The 12,666-nt window shown below is 49.6% G+C and overlaps 1 protein-coding gene and 1 non-coding gene across 2 annotated transcripts; both read right to left on the bottom strand.

Annotated features, from left to right (window-relative positions):
• Nucleotides 1-1,003: 1,003 nt before the first annotated feature.
• GIP (gastric inhibitory polypeptide) lies at nt 1,004-6,343 on the bottom strand. The gene is made up of 6 exons (XM_027975461.2): nt 6,264-6,343; nt 5,311-5,419; nt 3,707-3,853; nt 3,065-3,154; nt 2,213-2,314; nt 1,004-1,148 (listed from the first exon to the last, which is right to left on the bottom strand). The coding sequence occupies exons 2-6, from the start codon at nt 5,400-5,402 to the stop codon at nt 1,139-1,141; spliced, it is 441 nt and encodes a 146-aa protein (XP_027831262.1). The 5' UTR covers nt 5,403-5,419; nt 6,264-6,343; the 3' UTR covers nt 1,004-1,138.
• Nucleotides 2,012-2,083, bottom strand: TRNAC-GCA (transfer RNA cysteine (anticodon GCA)). Its single transcript has one exon. It is a non-coding gene; the product is annotated as a tRNA-Cys (tRNA).
• Nucleotides 6,344-12,666: the final 6,323 nt, after the last annotated feature.

Below are 12,666 nucleotides of genomic sequence, written 5' to 3'. Positions count from 1 at the left end.
GTATGATTGGAGATGCAAGTAGATCTTGTCTGACTTCCCCCTGCTCAAACTCCTTCAAGGACCTGCCCTTACACTAAGGATAAAATCCCAAAGCTTTAATGTGGCCTTTGAGGCCCTGCTTCTGCCTACCTTCCCAGTCTCCACTTGTGCTCTTCTCTCCACCCCATTGCCCATTTTGCCATAGAACAATACTACCGGCTAATATTTATTGTCTCTCTTCACCATTTGGCCATTTAGTCCTTCAGATCTCACTCAGCTTAGGGTTTCCCTGGTGGTTCAGTGGTAAAGAATCCACCTGTCAATGCATGAAACATGGGGTCCATCCCTAGTCTGGGAAGATCCCACATGCTTCGAAGCAGCTGAGCACTTGTGCAACAACTGTTGAGCCTGAGCTCTAGAGCCCACGTGGCACAGCTACTGAAGCCCGAGCACCCTAGAGGCTGTGCTCCGCAACCAAAGACGTCCTCACGGTGAGAAGCCAGTAAGTCACAGAGTAGTCTCCCGTCACAGCAACTAGAGGAAAGCCCACACAGCAAGGAAGACCCAGCCCAGCCAAAAAGAAAGAAATGTTTAAAAAATCTCATTCAGCTTAAGCATCATTTTCTCAGAGAGGCCCTCCTGATTGCCTACTCCGTCTATGAGGCTTCTCTGTTGCATGCAGAATCTTCAGTTGTGGGATCTAGTTCCCTGACTAGGGATCAAACCTGGGTCCCCTGCTTTGGGAGTGCAGAGTCTTAGCCACTGGACCACCAGGGAAGTCTCTGTTTGTATAAAGATTAAGGTATGTCTTCATCACTAGACTGTAAACCCCCTGGGGACAATGATTGTGTCTGTTTCCATCACTGCTGTATACTCAGTGTTAAGCATAATCCCTGCCTGTGTTAGGTTTCCAATAAGTGTTCATGAAACAATCGATGAATTAACGGGTAAGAGCCATACCTCCTTTTCACTGAGTAGTGCACACACAGACAAACATCCAGTTAGTCAACAGTAGACACGTCAGTTTTGACAATGAGCACAAACATTTATTTCAGCTTAAACTTAGTTTGGTTCCTTTGGAGTATCTTGGAGTGGAGATGAAGCAGGAGCTGAGTAAATGAAGGGCAGAGTCCAGTTCTGAGCTTGGGTTTGGTCAGAGTCACTGAAACCTGTGCAGAGTGGAGAGAGGAGGGGAATATCTCGGCTTAGAGTCAGCAAAGTAAGTGTATTCTGGCACCCAGCCATAGTTCAACTCCTCCTACCTCCAAATTACCTTTCTAAAGGTAATTATTCCAAAAAGTGCACAGACTGTTACCCACTTTACCAAGGAGATTTTCTCATACTCTTTTCTCCATTGTTCTGGCCACATAGGGTCCTTCTAACCCTCTTACAGGAAGCCATTCCAGATTTGTTCCCTCAATCCCTCAACTTCCCATCACCGAAGTCTGAATTTGTTTTGGTTTCTGCATCTTGGTGTCTGCATCTTAAATGAATGTCCTGTCTCACTGTTCGAGTGGCTGGATCTCTCCATGGTTTTGAGCCATCCCTTGCTTCTAAGACATGATATTAATAAACTGAAAGACTTCCTAGCTGAGGAGGAGGATTCGAGGATTACTGAGACCAGCTGGAACTACAGAGAAGGGCAACGTTCCTCCAACTCTAGAGGTTTCACCACTGAGAAGCTGCCGTGGCACACGGGTACTGAGGGAAAGCTGAGGATGCTATGGTCTTGGGTGGGTAGGGCAGGTGAGAGCAGCATCTCACCTGGAGGAAACTGAGGAAGAAGTGAAAGTGGTACCACGATCTGTCAACATTACCAAACTCTTAACACTCTGCAGATGTTCTGTCACCCTTTTCCTAGCATTATCTTATTCAAACCCCACCAAATCCTATGAAGTGGTTTAAATAACCCTGACTTTCACAAAAATGCCTCTTTGTGACCCCATGGACTGTAGCTTCCAGGCTCCTCTGTCCATGGGATTTTCCAGGCAAGAGTACTGGAGCGGGTTGTCATTTCCTTCTCCAGGGGATCTTCCCAGCCCAGGGATCGAACCTGGGTCTCCTGCATTGCAAGCAGACACTTTACCATCTGAGCCACCTGGGAAGTCTCAAGTTTCGGAGAGTGTAAGTAATTTGTCAGCCTGTGTTGGGGTGAAGATCTGAACCCACGTCTGACTCCATAGTGAGAGCTCACAACTAATATGCAAGATGCCCAAAGCTGCCAGACTCCCACCTGAGCGTGCAGAGCTCCATCTGATCCACCATCCAGGCCAGCAGCTCTCGAATCAGTAAACGCTTTAGCAAATCTTCATCACTGGGGTTCTTGGGTAGGGAACTACAAAGGAGAAAGCCTCTGGCAGGCCCCTTAAGCCCAGGCCCCACCCAGAGAGAGTAAACACAGGGGCTGGGACTCCGGCGTGGTGGGACAAGGTGGGGCGGGGGTGGGGGGTACAAGTCAACACAGCTGCCTCTCAGTTGTCTCAGCTTTCAAAGCTCCGCCCAGATCTGTCCGCCAGGGAATGAATATAGGCTCTTCCATACAGGCAAAGACAACAGTTCTGGTGGGAGACATCCCTCCCACCCACCTCTACAAGTTTCCCAGAGTGTATTCCAACCCCCCCCCCCCCCCACCGAGATTACTTTGGGAATGTTCACTCTTTAGAATGATCTGTGTCAATTCCTCAGCTTCCTACAGAGACAGGGTAACTGATTTCAGGGGACTGGCCTTGGGAGGTTCCTTGTTCCATAAAAGCCTTCCTGAAGTTTAGCAGACAAAAGGGGAGAAGCCAGTTTCTGAAGTCCCTCCAGGAGCCTCTCCTGGACTTGGTGACTCTGCACATTAAGTCATCAATCTTAGAAATTCTAACCCCAAATCCCCTCCCAGGACCTCCACCCCCATTCCTCCTAGGCTATTCCCTTAGGCTTGGGCTGATCTCCAGGATCTCCAGGACCCCTCTTTGAATTCTGGGTAGAAGAGGATGCTTGTCTGGGGTCTAGCCCTGCTTCGGAGTCTGGGAAAGGGAACAATGAGGGGGCAGTGAGTCGGGGGCCCCACCCCCACCCCTTCCCCTGCGGGCAGACTCACCCCTGCTCCTCCTTTGCCTCCTCCTTCCTGTTAGACTGATGGGCCAGCTCTAAGGCCCCAGCCTCCCTCTGGGTGATGTTGTGTATCCAGCTGGTAAAATAAAGGTTAGGGAATAGGTGGGGCCAGGGGCGATTCCAGATATTCTCCAGTCTAAAGAAGCTCCAGCCATTTGGCACCTCAGCCCAGGGAGCAAAGGGTACCTCTTTCTTCAGTCAGCCTCCCAACTGCTTGTCTTCAGCTCCCAGTGAAAAGCTTTTCAAAAGCTACCACGCAGGTCAAACAGCAAAGTCAGGGAAAGAGACTTTGCAAAGAGAAGACTGAGATCAACTCGTCTTATTTCCAAAGTCTGAAGCTGCCACCACTGAAGAGTCATTGGCAGCAGTTCAGCTCCTCTGCCTTCATCCCCAGCCCCCTAGGGATCCTCTCTGAGCCCAGTACACTTTCCCTGACCCTTCCCCTTAGAAGCAAAGGATTGGAAAATTGCCCACATCCTGCCCTCAGACTGGACTGCTGCCTGAGCCAGGAGCCCAGGCAGGACTGCCATGCAATTCAGCTCCCGATCAGCACCAAAGAGAAGGCTACACTGGGCTTGTGCATCACGCGGGGCACAGGGAGCAGGGGGTGGGGCTGCACGTGACTCACTCGCTCTTCTTCCCCTTCTGCGCCAGTAGCCAGTTCACAAAGTCTTGTTGGCGGATCTTGTCCATGGCGATACTGTAGTCACTGATGAAGGTGCCCTCAGCATACCTGGCTGCTCGAGGCTGGGAGCCACTGGCCTTAGAGTGGAACCTGAGGAGCAGGGAGGAAAGAGAGAGGGAAACCGAGGTGCCACAGAAGGAGCAGAGAGAGCAATGATAAATGATGGTCACCACCATTTGAAAAGGAAGCAGCCCATTTCTTGGGAGTCAGTTTTTATGGAGTCACCCTTTTGTCCATGCATCACACCCCTGGGACTTTATCCTCAACTCAAGAGCCCACTTCCTGCATCCTCAATACGTAAGGCTCTGGCTTCTGGGCAAAGATCAGAGGTTCCCCTTGTTCCCAAGGACTGAATCACAGTTCCCTCCTTCGCTCCTTTTGTCCTGGTGCCACCCAATTCAGTTATTTGGTTCTCAGTTTCCTAATAATGGGTTTTCCTGGTGGCTCAGATGGTAAAGCGCCTGCCTGCAATGCAGGAGACCTGAGTTCGATCCCTGGGTCAGGAAGATTCCCTGGGGAAGGAAATGGCAACCCACTCAGCTACTCTTGCCTGGAGAATTCCATGGACAGAGGAGCCTGGTAGGCTACAGTCCATGGGGTTACAAAAAGTCGGACATGACTGGGTGACTTCACTTTCACTTTTCCTAATAAGAGTGAGCTCTTATAAAACAGGACTTACTATGAGTCAGGTCCTGTACAAGTCCTTTAATACATAAATTCATTGTGTAGGAGGTACATGTCTTTGGTGAGTGAGGCAACCACGATGCAGAGAGATTAATTTAGCATACAGCGCAAGCATGACCAGGGCTGACCCTCAGCTAGTCTGGGTCCAGGTCTACGGTCTTTAACTTCTACACGATGTTGTCTCTCCTTGTACGTGTCTGTGCCTCAAACTTACGTGGCCAAGTTGATAGGGCCATACGGTTTGTCCTTGCATCTGAGAAGGCCTAACTCTACTCAGACACGTCTCTCTTGGTCTCCCCAACACACAAACAGATTCCCCTTCTATGGTTGTGTGTGTGTTCAGTGGCTAAGTCGTGTCTGACTGTTTGCAACCCCATGGACTGCAGCACACCAGGCTTCCCTGCCCTTCACTATATTTCCCCCTATTATATTCACTCATAACCTTCTCTGCCTCTCCTCACAGCACTCATGACAGTTTGAAGTTTGCTTAGATGGGTCTTTGTCTTCCCCGTGGATCTATACTCTCCATGAGGACAGGTGGCATTTGTGGGCCACTCTTCATGTGTATCCCTTGTGCCGAGCACACAGGAAGCTTCCTATAAAATCTGATCAAATGTACAAATAAATGAGCAGTTAAGACTTTCATCAGGGAGATACTATCACCTACTTCAGCCACTTCACTGCTGAGAAGTCCTTCCAGAGATTTAACTACAATCTCTTCAGCTGCAACAGTAGCTGGTAAAAAATACTCCCTGGTTCTAGCCTCGTTCTTTCTTCTTGGCCTGGGATTCCTCCCTTTCTTACTTGTCTCTTGAAAATCAGAACCCAATCATCCCCCCAGCCACCTGACCCCTCCTTCTCACCCTAGCTTGGAGTGGTCCTCTTCTTTCTCCCCCAGCACCACTGCCAGGAGCAGGGACACCACCAGCAGGGAGAAGGTCTTCATGGCCAACATCTTCCAAGGGTTCTTTCCTGAGATAAGAGAGAAAAGGACAAGGGTGAGAGGGAAGCCCTGTGCTGAGGGGGCAGCCAGTATGGTGGTGCACTTAGGAGCCCTGGAGCCTGTGGGGAATCTGGAAGCTGGGGGCCAGGCCTTGGAAGTTAGAGCTTTTCTAAGACCCTGGAGAAACACCATGGGGATGGTGAGGGGTGCTGGCATTAGAGCTAGAAGGGACATTAGAAGGCACGTGGAACCTGGCCAAGAGTGAACCTGTTTGGGGGGTTTTAGGAGGAGTCTAAGCAGGGAGGAAGGAGGGCAGCAGGGGGCAATCGTGGCAGGAGAAAGCAGCGAAGGCTTGTATGTCTGGATGGCTCCCTTCCTGGCCCCCATGGCTAGACATCATGGGCATGTGAACTGGCAAGATTCTCACCTCCAGAGTCTCCAGCCAGCCTTCCAGATCTCAAGTTGGCTGTCACCTAAATCATTGCAGCCCTCTTGTCCAAAGTGAAAATTGCAAATAGAAGCCCCCTCCACCTCTCAGACTTCACTGTCCCTACTCAGGGATGTCTGATGCTTCTGGTAAGGGTGAGTCCCATTTCCGCAGGGCATCTTCAGCAGAACTTTCCTTAAATGCTTTGGTGCTTTGAACACCAAGCAAGAACAAGCTCTGAGCACCAAAGCTAGCTCTAGAGATGTGTAGGCTGCAAGACCCTGCCTTCCTGCCTTCTCACCTGGGTGTTAAAGGAACCCTCAGAGCCACCTTCTTATTACTTGTATAGAAGAGAAGTGCTAGGGTGCCGAGCACCTCAGGGGTGCCGAGACCCACCCCCCTCCAGCATCTCGTCCATGGCCACCCCTTCCCAGCTGCTCTCTTACCAGGCTTCCTTTCCAGCTTGCCCAGAAGGACAGGGCAGGGGTCTTCTCCTCCTCCCTCCTGGCCCTTCAGAGCCTGTCTCAGGAAAGTTTGCCCTGGCTCCTTTATATCCAGACATCACTGATCTGCTGATTAGCCTAAAAGCATCTTATCTCAAGAAATTAAGCCCACAGCACCCGCCACATTAAGTCCATTTTACATGTAATAAAGCTGTCCTTTCCACCTGGACTGTGCTAATTGGTGATTAACATTTGGGGATCTCCAGCTGTTGTCTGGGCTTGACCTGTGGGCAGGGTACCTTAAGTGCCCCTTTTCTTCTCCCTTTCCCCTTCTGGGCCCCAGAAGGGCCCTCTTAATTATAGGTGCCCTCGCTTAGAAAGGATGCCCCTGGTGAGGGCAGGTGCAGGTAGGGTGGCACTAACTGGAGTGGGGTCACTCCCACCAGTAACAGGCTACTCCTGGGTTGGAGGGCGTGGGGCCACAGTGGCCTAAGGCTTAGTCAGTGTGGCAATGTCTCCATCTAGATGTCTAGGAGAGGGTCCAGCTGGCTGGGGAAAGGGCAGAGAGTGATGGGCAGAAGGTTAAGGGAACATGAAGGATGGGGGTTTCCTGGTGAGAGCTGTGAACTGAGAACTTCCACTCGAACTACCTTCCTGCTGAGGGGCAGGCAGAGTTGGGAAAAGAGGGTCATGGACACCAGGGGGACGCAGAGCAAGGCAGGCCAGCTACAACTCAATTCTAACTGGAGAGTTTTATGAGCTCCAAGTCTCTCCTCAAACGCTCTGCTCTCCTGTAAGAGAGAAGTATATGCCCCTGTCTTTGCTATGGGAGGCCCCTGAGGCCCTGCTCTCCTCCATCAGACCCTGGGCTCTAAGCTCAGCACTGGGAGCCAGGCTGTGTGCCCCATCGCATGGAGGCTTCCTCAGGCTCAGGGTGGTGTCTGATCCTTGGACTGGAGACTTGTTGAGAGGCGCCCTTTTCTCTCTGCAAGCGCAGTGCATGGCTCTGTCCACATGGGCTCTTGGTCCAGAAGGGACAGGGCACAGCCTGCATGTTTGACCGACCCCCAAGGCCTCCTGCCCAGGCTGTCCCTTCTCCACTCGCTGTGGGTACTTTGAACCCTAAACAGCCCTGCTAGCTGCAGGGCCGAGTAAAGGCCACTTTCCTTTCCAGGTCAACTCCCCAGCCTGGGAACAGGTCCAGCATGAAATTAAGTGCTTGTGTGGGATGAGAGGTAACTGACTAGGACAGCCACTCACCTCTGCTTCCTAGAAACCTCGCCTACCCACTACCCATTTTCTACCATCTTAGAAAACTTCTCTCTGGGCAAGCTCTGCAAATTCCATCTCCTAGCTATCAATGGGCAGAGATTAGACATCAGTTCAGATTTGGCCTCCAAAGAGGGTGTGGGGGCTGCTTGTGATCCTGCTTCCTGGTGAGTAACACAGTAAATAGGCTCAGAAGGGTTGATGTCCAAACCTGGGCCTCTGCTGGAGGCACAGCTTATCCAAAAAGGGTGGACGTCATTCCCTGGGACCCTTACGTCTCATGCCCCACTGAAGTCAAGGAAGGTTCTGGAATGGGTCCCAGCAGTCCTGAGCCCCTGCCGGGTACCCTGGGGACTCGTTTGGAGTGGAGGTGCAAGATTGCTTGGAAGACCAGCTGTGCTTTTGGTTCCGACCTTACCCCCTCTTAGCACTGACCTTTATGAAGCCCTCCTCCCTTTTCCTCTTTGATTTGGGGCTCTCATGCCCAGCAGTGGACAGATTAGGGAGAAATGTAGCCTGAGTCCTGGGGAAGAAGATCAGAGAAGATGCCAGACTCCAAGGGGAGCCCACAGGCCCCTCTCCCTGCCTGGTATAGTGGGAGCCCAGAGAATGGGAAAGACGACTTTGGGAAGTTTCTGGGGATCAGAAGGGCCTGCTGCACTTAATCGAAATAGTTCAATAGGGACTTCCCTCCAGTGGCTAAGACTCCACACTCCCAATGCAGGAGGCTCAAGTTCAATCCCTGTTGGGGAACTGGATCCCACATGCCACAACTAAGAGTGTGCAGAGATCCCCCATGCTGAAACAGAGATCCAGTGCAGTCAAATAAATAAAACAAACATTGAAACAACAGTTTGGTAAACCCAACTGGCAACCCATTCAGCCTGTCAATGCCATGATGGGCAGTGCCCTGGTGTGCAGAATCCAGAGCAGTGGAGTACAGGAGTGGGGGTGGGGTGGAGAGGCTCAGGGGGGAGCGGAGAATTCTACTGTGGAGAATTTCTAGGATGTGAGGGATCAGAGAGGACACATGGAATGGAGAGGCAGGAAGACACGCCCCACTGGTGGGGAGCCCAGACACAAAGGATGATGGCCCAGACAGGTGGAGAAGGTCTGTGGATCTGGGGGTATCTCAGGAATCAGGGAGTCCAGGAATCAGAGTGGGGAGGGGAGGGTGATGGCAGTTCTGTTGCAAGAGAGCCCAGCATCCTGCTTCCCCGATCCTCCTGGCATCTTGATTGAGGCGCTGGGGGCTGGAGCAGCAAAAAAGCTTTGGGGGCTTCCTGGCTCTTCCAGCTCATGGAGGTGACTCACCCCTGCCCCCCGTGAGGCCCCCAGGGACACCACAGATGTTCCAGGCCTGGCTCCGAAGCCAAGCCAAGGTGACTCAGAGGGCTGGCTGCAGCCTCCCTGCCGTGGATTATGTTCTAGAAATTCACTAGGTCTTTAAGCTTACCGGCTGACTCAGGAAGCAGCCATCCCTCTTGGAGCTTCCTTACACCAGGTGGCAGATTTTATTTTCCTCCTGAAGAGGAGACAAGAGGTGACTGGGAACCCTGACAAACTCTGCTGAGTCATCTGGTCTATCGTGATTGCTGGAAGGATTACCTAGAGCTTTCCCCTTGAGTCACATCAGAAACACAGGCGTAGTCCCAGACATTTTTTCCCACTTAGCCTCCACTGCCATTCAGATCAAGATACTTTTCAGAAAGATCTTAAAGAAAATATATACTACCTATATAGCCTCTCTTGACCATCTGCTCTAGGGGATTGGTTTGGAAGTCCCTTCTGGTGGCTCAGATAGTAAAGAATCTGTCTGCAATGCAGGAGGCTCAGGTTTGATCCCTGGGTTGGGAAGATCCCCTGGAGAAGGGAATGGCAATCCACTCCAGTGTTCTTGCCTGGAGAATTCCATGGACAGAGGAGCGTGGTGAGCTATAGTCCATGGGGTTGCAAAGAGTCAGACACGACTGAGTGACTAACACTCTCACTTTCTTCACTCTAATTCCAGTCCTTCTTGCTGTTTTCAAAGGTTTGGGATTTTTTGTTTGTTTTTTGGGGGGGTTCTTGTTTTGTTTTTGTCTGCTTTGGTTTGTTGAGAAAAGGGCTCAGTCCTTAGTAGTTACAGGAGAAGAGCAGTGAGGAATTAGAATTGGAAGGGGGGTGGCCACAGGTTCTCAGTTCCAGGGACTGAAAGAATTGGGATTTAGGTAATAAAAGGCCAAAGAGCTGGCCCTCCCAGAGAGAACAGCCTTCCTGAGCCTCTCACTCTCCTGGGTAGGAGCATATCCCAGTGAAAGAAAAAGAGGGGGTAGGAAGTGAGGGCTTTCCCTTCCTTTTCCTTGCATGGGGATCATGAAGGATGAAGTGATTTTCAGGGTCCCTAGCGAGTGCCCCCCATTGGATTAGGGAGTAGCCTGGTAGGATGGAGAGACAGGAGTAGGATTCAAGCTCCAGCTCCACCCTCTCACCACTCCAGGGGATGTTTGGCTTTGTTTCCGCGAAGGCTTTACCCACACACAGCCTTAGCTTCATTGTTTCTAAACTGGGGACCAGAAAACAAAATCTGCTCTGCCTAGCTTATGGGAAGTGTGAAATGCGTGTTTTGTTCATTTTGAGGGCTTCCTGCCAGTGTTGGCTGGTGGTTTTCTCTGGAATGACTTTATTTATCTCACTCTATCATGAAACTTAAATAAGATGAAATAATAAGTCCAGGTTGGTTCAGTCCAGCACCCAAAACATAGAAGATGCTGAAATTGCCAAGGAGGGCTAAGGGCTTTGGAGAGAGGTCCACCTATAAGGGTGATTTGGAGTAATGTGTCCTCCTTGTGCTTTGGTTTACCTTCCGGCAAAATGAGGAATGTAATAGTTCCTGCTTCACAGCATTGGTTTGGAAAGTATTATACTTAGAAAATGCATTATGTTACACTATATCTTGATACATTAGGTATCTTATGCGGTTTATTAAATTACTCCAGATTTTAGCAGTTTAAAGCAACGAACATTCGTTTCTCACAATTTCTGAGGATCACTGATATGGGAGAGGCTTAGCTGGGTAGTTATGGCTCAGGGTCTCTCATGTCAGCTGAGCTGTAGTCTCAGAAGACTCATCTGGGGCCGAAGGTCACCTTCCAAGTTCACTCCATGACTGTAGGCTGAAGGCTTTAGTTCCTCACCATGTGGATGTCTTCACAAGGCTGCTCACTGCGTGGCTTCGTCCCCCCAGAGGCAGGGCATGCGCCTAAGATGAAAGCCCAAGTAAGTGTCTTAAAACCTAAACCCGGAAGCGACATACCACATACTATCAGGTCATCTGCATGCTATCGTCACAGGGACCAGCCTTAGCACAATGTGGGAGGGACTCCACGTCTGTGGCTACCAGGAGGCAGGGTCATTGGAGGCCGCCTTAGAGACTGGCTGTCTTATCCATACTGAAGCAGGCCTTCTTGTCTCTCCTTACTAGTCTCTGGAACTCAGCATTTAGTTGGGTGTACCTTTCCCTTTCTCCCTTGCTTTTCACTTCTCTTCTTTCCACAGCTATTTGTAAAGCCTCTTCAGACAGCCACGTGGCCTTCTTGCATTTCTTTTTCTTTGGGATGGTTTTATTCGTTGCCTCCTATACAATATTACGGACCTCTGTCCACAGTTCTTCAGGTGCTGTTTACTCAATCAAATCCCTTGAATCTATTGGTCACCTCCAATGCATATTCATAGAGGATATTATTTAAGTTGTGCTTGATTGGCCTAGTGGTCTCCCCACTTTCTTTAGTTTAAGCCTGAATTTTGCTATGAGGAGCTGATGATCTGAGGCACAGTCAGCTATAGGTCTTGTTTTTGCTGACTGTGTACGGCTTCTCCATTTTCAGCTACAAAGAATGCAATCAATCTGATTTGGGTATTGACCATTTGGTGATGTCCATGTGTAAAGTCATCTCTTATATTTTGAAAAAGGGTGTTTGCTATCACCAGTGTGTTCTCTTGGCAGCAGAATTCTGTTAGCCTTTGCCCTGCTTCATTTTGTACTCCAAGGCCAAACTTGCCTGTTACTCCAGGTATTTCTTGACTTCCTACTTTTGCATTCCAGTCCCCTATGATGAATTTGCTATTCAGTCACTTAGTCATGTCCAACTCTTTGTGACCCCATGGACTGCAACACTCCAGGCCTCCTTGTCCTCACCATCTCCTGGAGTTTACTCAAACTCATCTCCATTGAGTTGGTAATGCCATCTAACCATCTCATCCTGTGTCATCCCCTTCTCCTCCTGCCTTCAATCTTTCCCAGCATCAGAGTCTTTTCCAATAAATCGTCTCTTCACATCAGGTGGCCAAAGTATTGGAGCTTCCACTTCAGCATCAGTCCTACCAATTAATATTCAGGGTTGATTTCCTTTAGGATTGACTGGTTTGATCTCCTTGGTATCCAAGGGACTCTCCAGAGTCTTCTCCAGCACCACAGTTCAAAGGCATTAATTCTTCGGTGATCAGCCTTTTTTATTGTCCAACTCTCACATCCGTACATGACTTCTGGAAAAACCATAGCTTTGACTATACGGATTGTTGTAGGCAAAGTAATGTCTCTGCTTTTTAATATGCTGTCTAGTTTTGTCATTGTTTTTTTTTTTTTTCCCAAGGAGCAAGTGTCTTTTAATTTCATTGTTGCAGCCACCATCCACCGTGATTGTGGGGACCAAGAATAGGACATCTTTCTTGGTGTTAGTTTTTGGAGCTCTTCTAGGTCTTCATAGAACTGATCAGCTTCTTTGGCACTGGTGGTTGGGGCATAGACTTGAATTACTGTGATATTGAATGTTTTGTCTTGGAAATGAACCAGGATCATTCTGTTGTTTTTAAGGTTGCAGCCAAGTACTGCATTTTGTCCTCTTTTATTAATTATGAGGGCTACTCCACTTCTTTTATGTGATTCCTGCCCACAGTAGTAATTATAGTGGTCATCTGAATTAAATTCACCCATTCCCGTCCATTTTAGTTCGCTGATTCCTAAGATGTTGATGTTTACACTTGCCATCTCCTGCTTGTAACTGAGGATGGTGACTGCATCCATGAAATCAGAAAATGATTGCTTCTTGGCAGGAAAGCTGTGACAAACCTAGACAGTGTGTTAAAAATCAAAGACATC

Source organism: Ovis aries, chromosome 11 (genome assembly GCF_016772045.2).
Source record: "Ovis aries strain OAR_USU_Benz2616 breed Rambouillet chromosome 11, ARS-UI_Ramb_v3.0, whole genome shotgun sequence".
NCBI classification, from domain to species: domain Eukaryota; kingdom Metazoa; phylum Chordata; class Mammalia; order Artiodactyla; family Bovidae; genus Ovis; species Ovis aries.
Note: the sequence above shows the minus strand (reverse complement) of the source record. Positions and strands in the feature narration are given on the sequence as shown.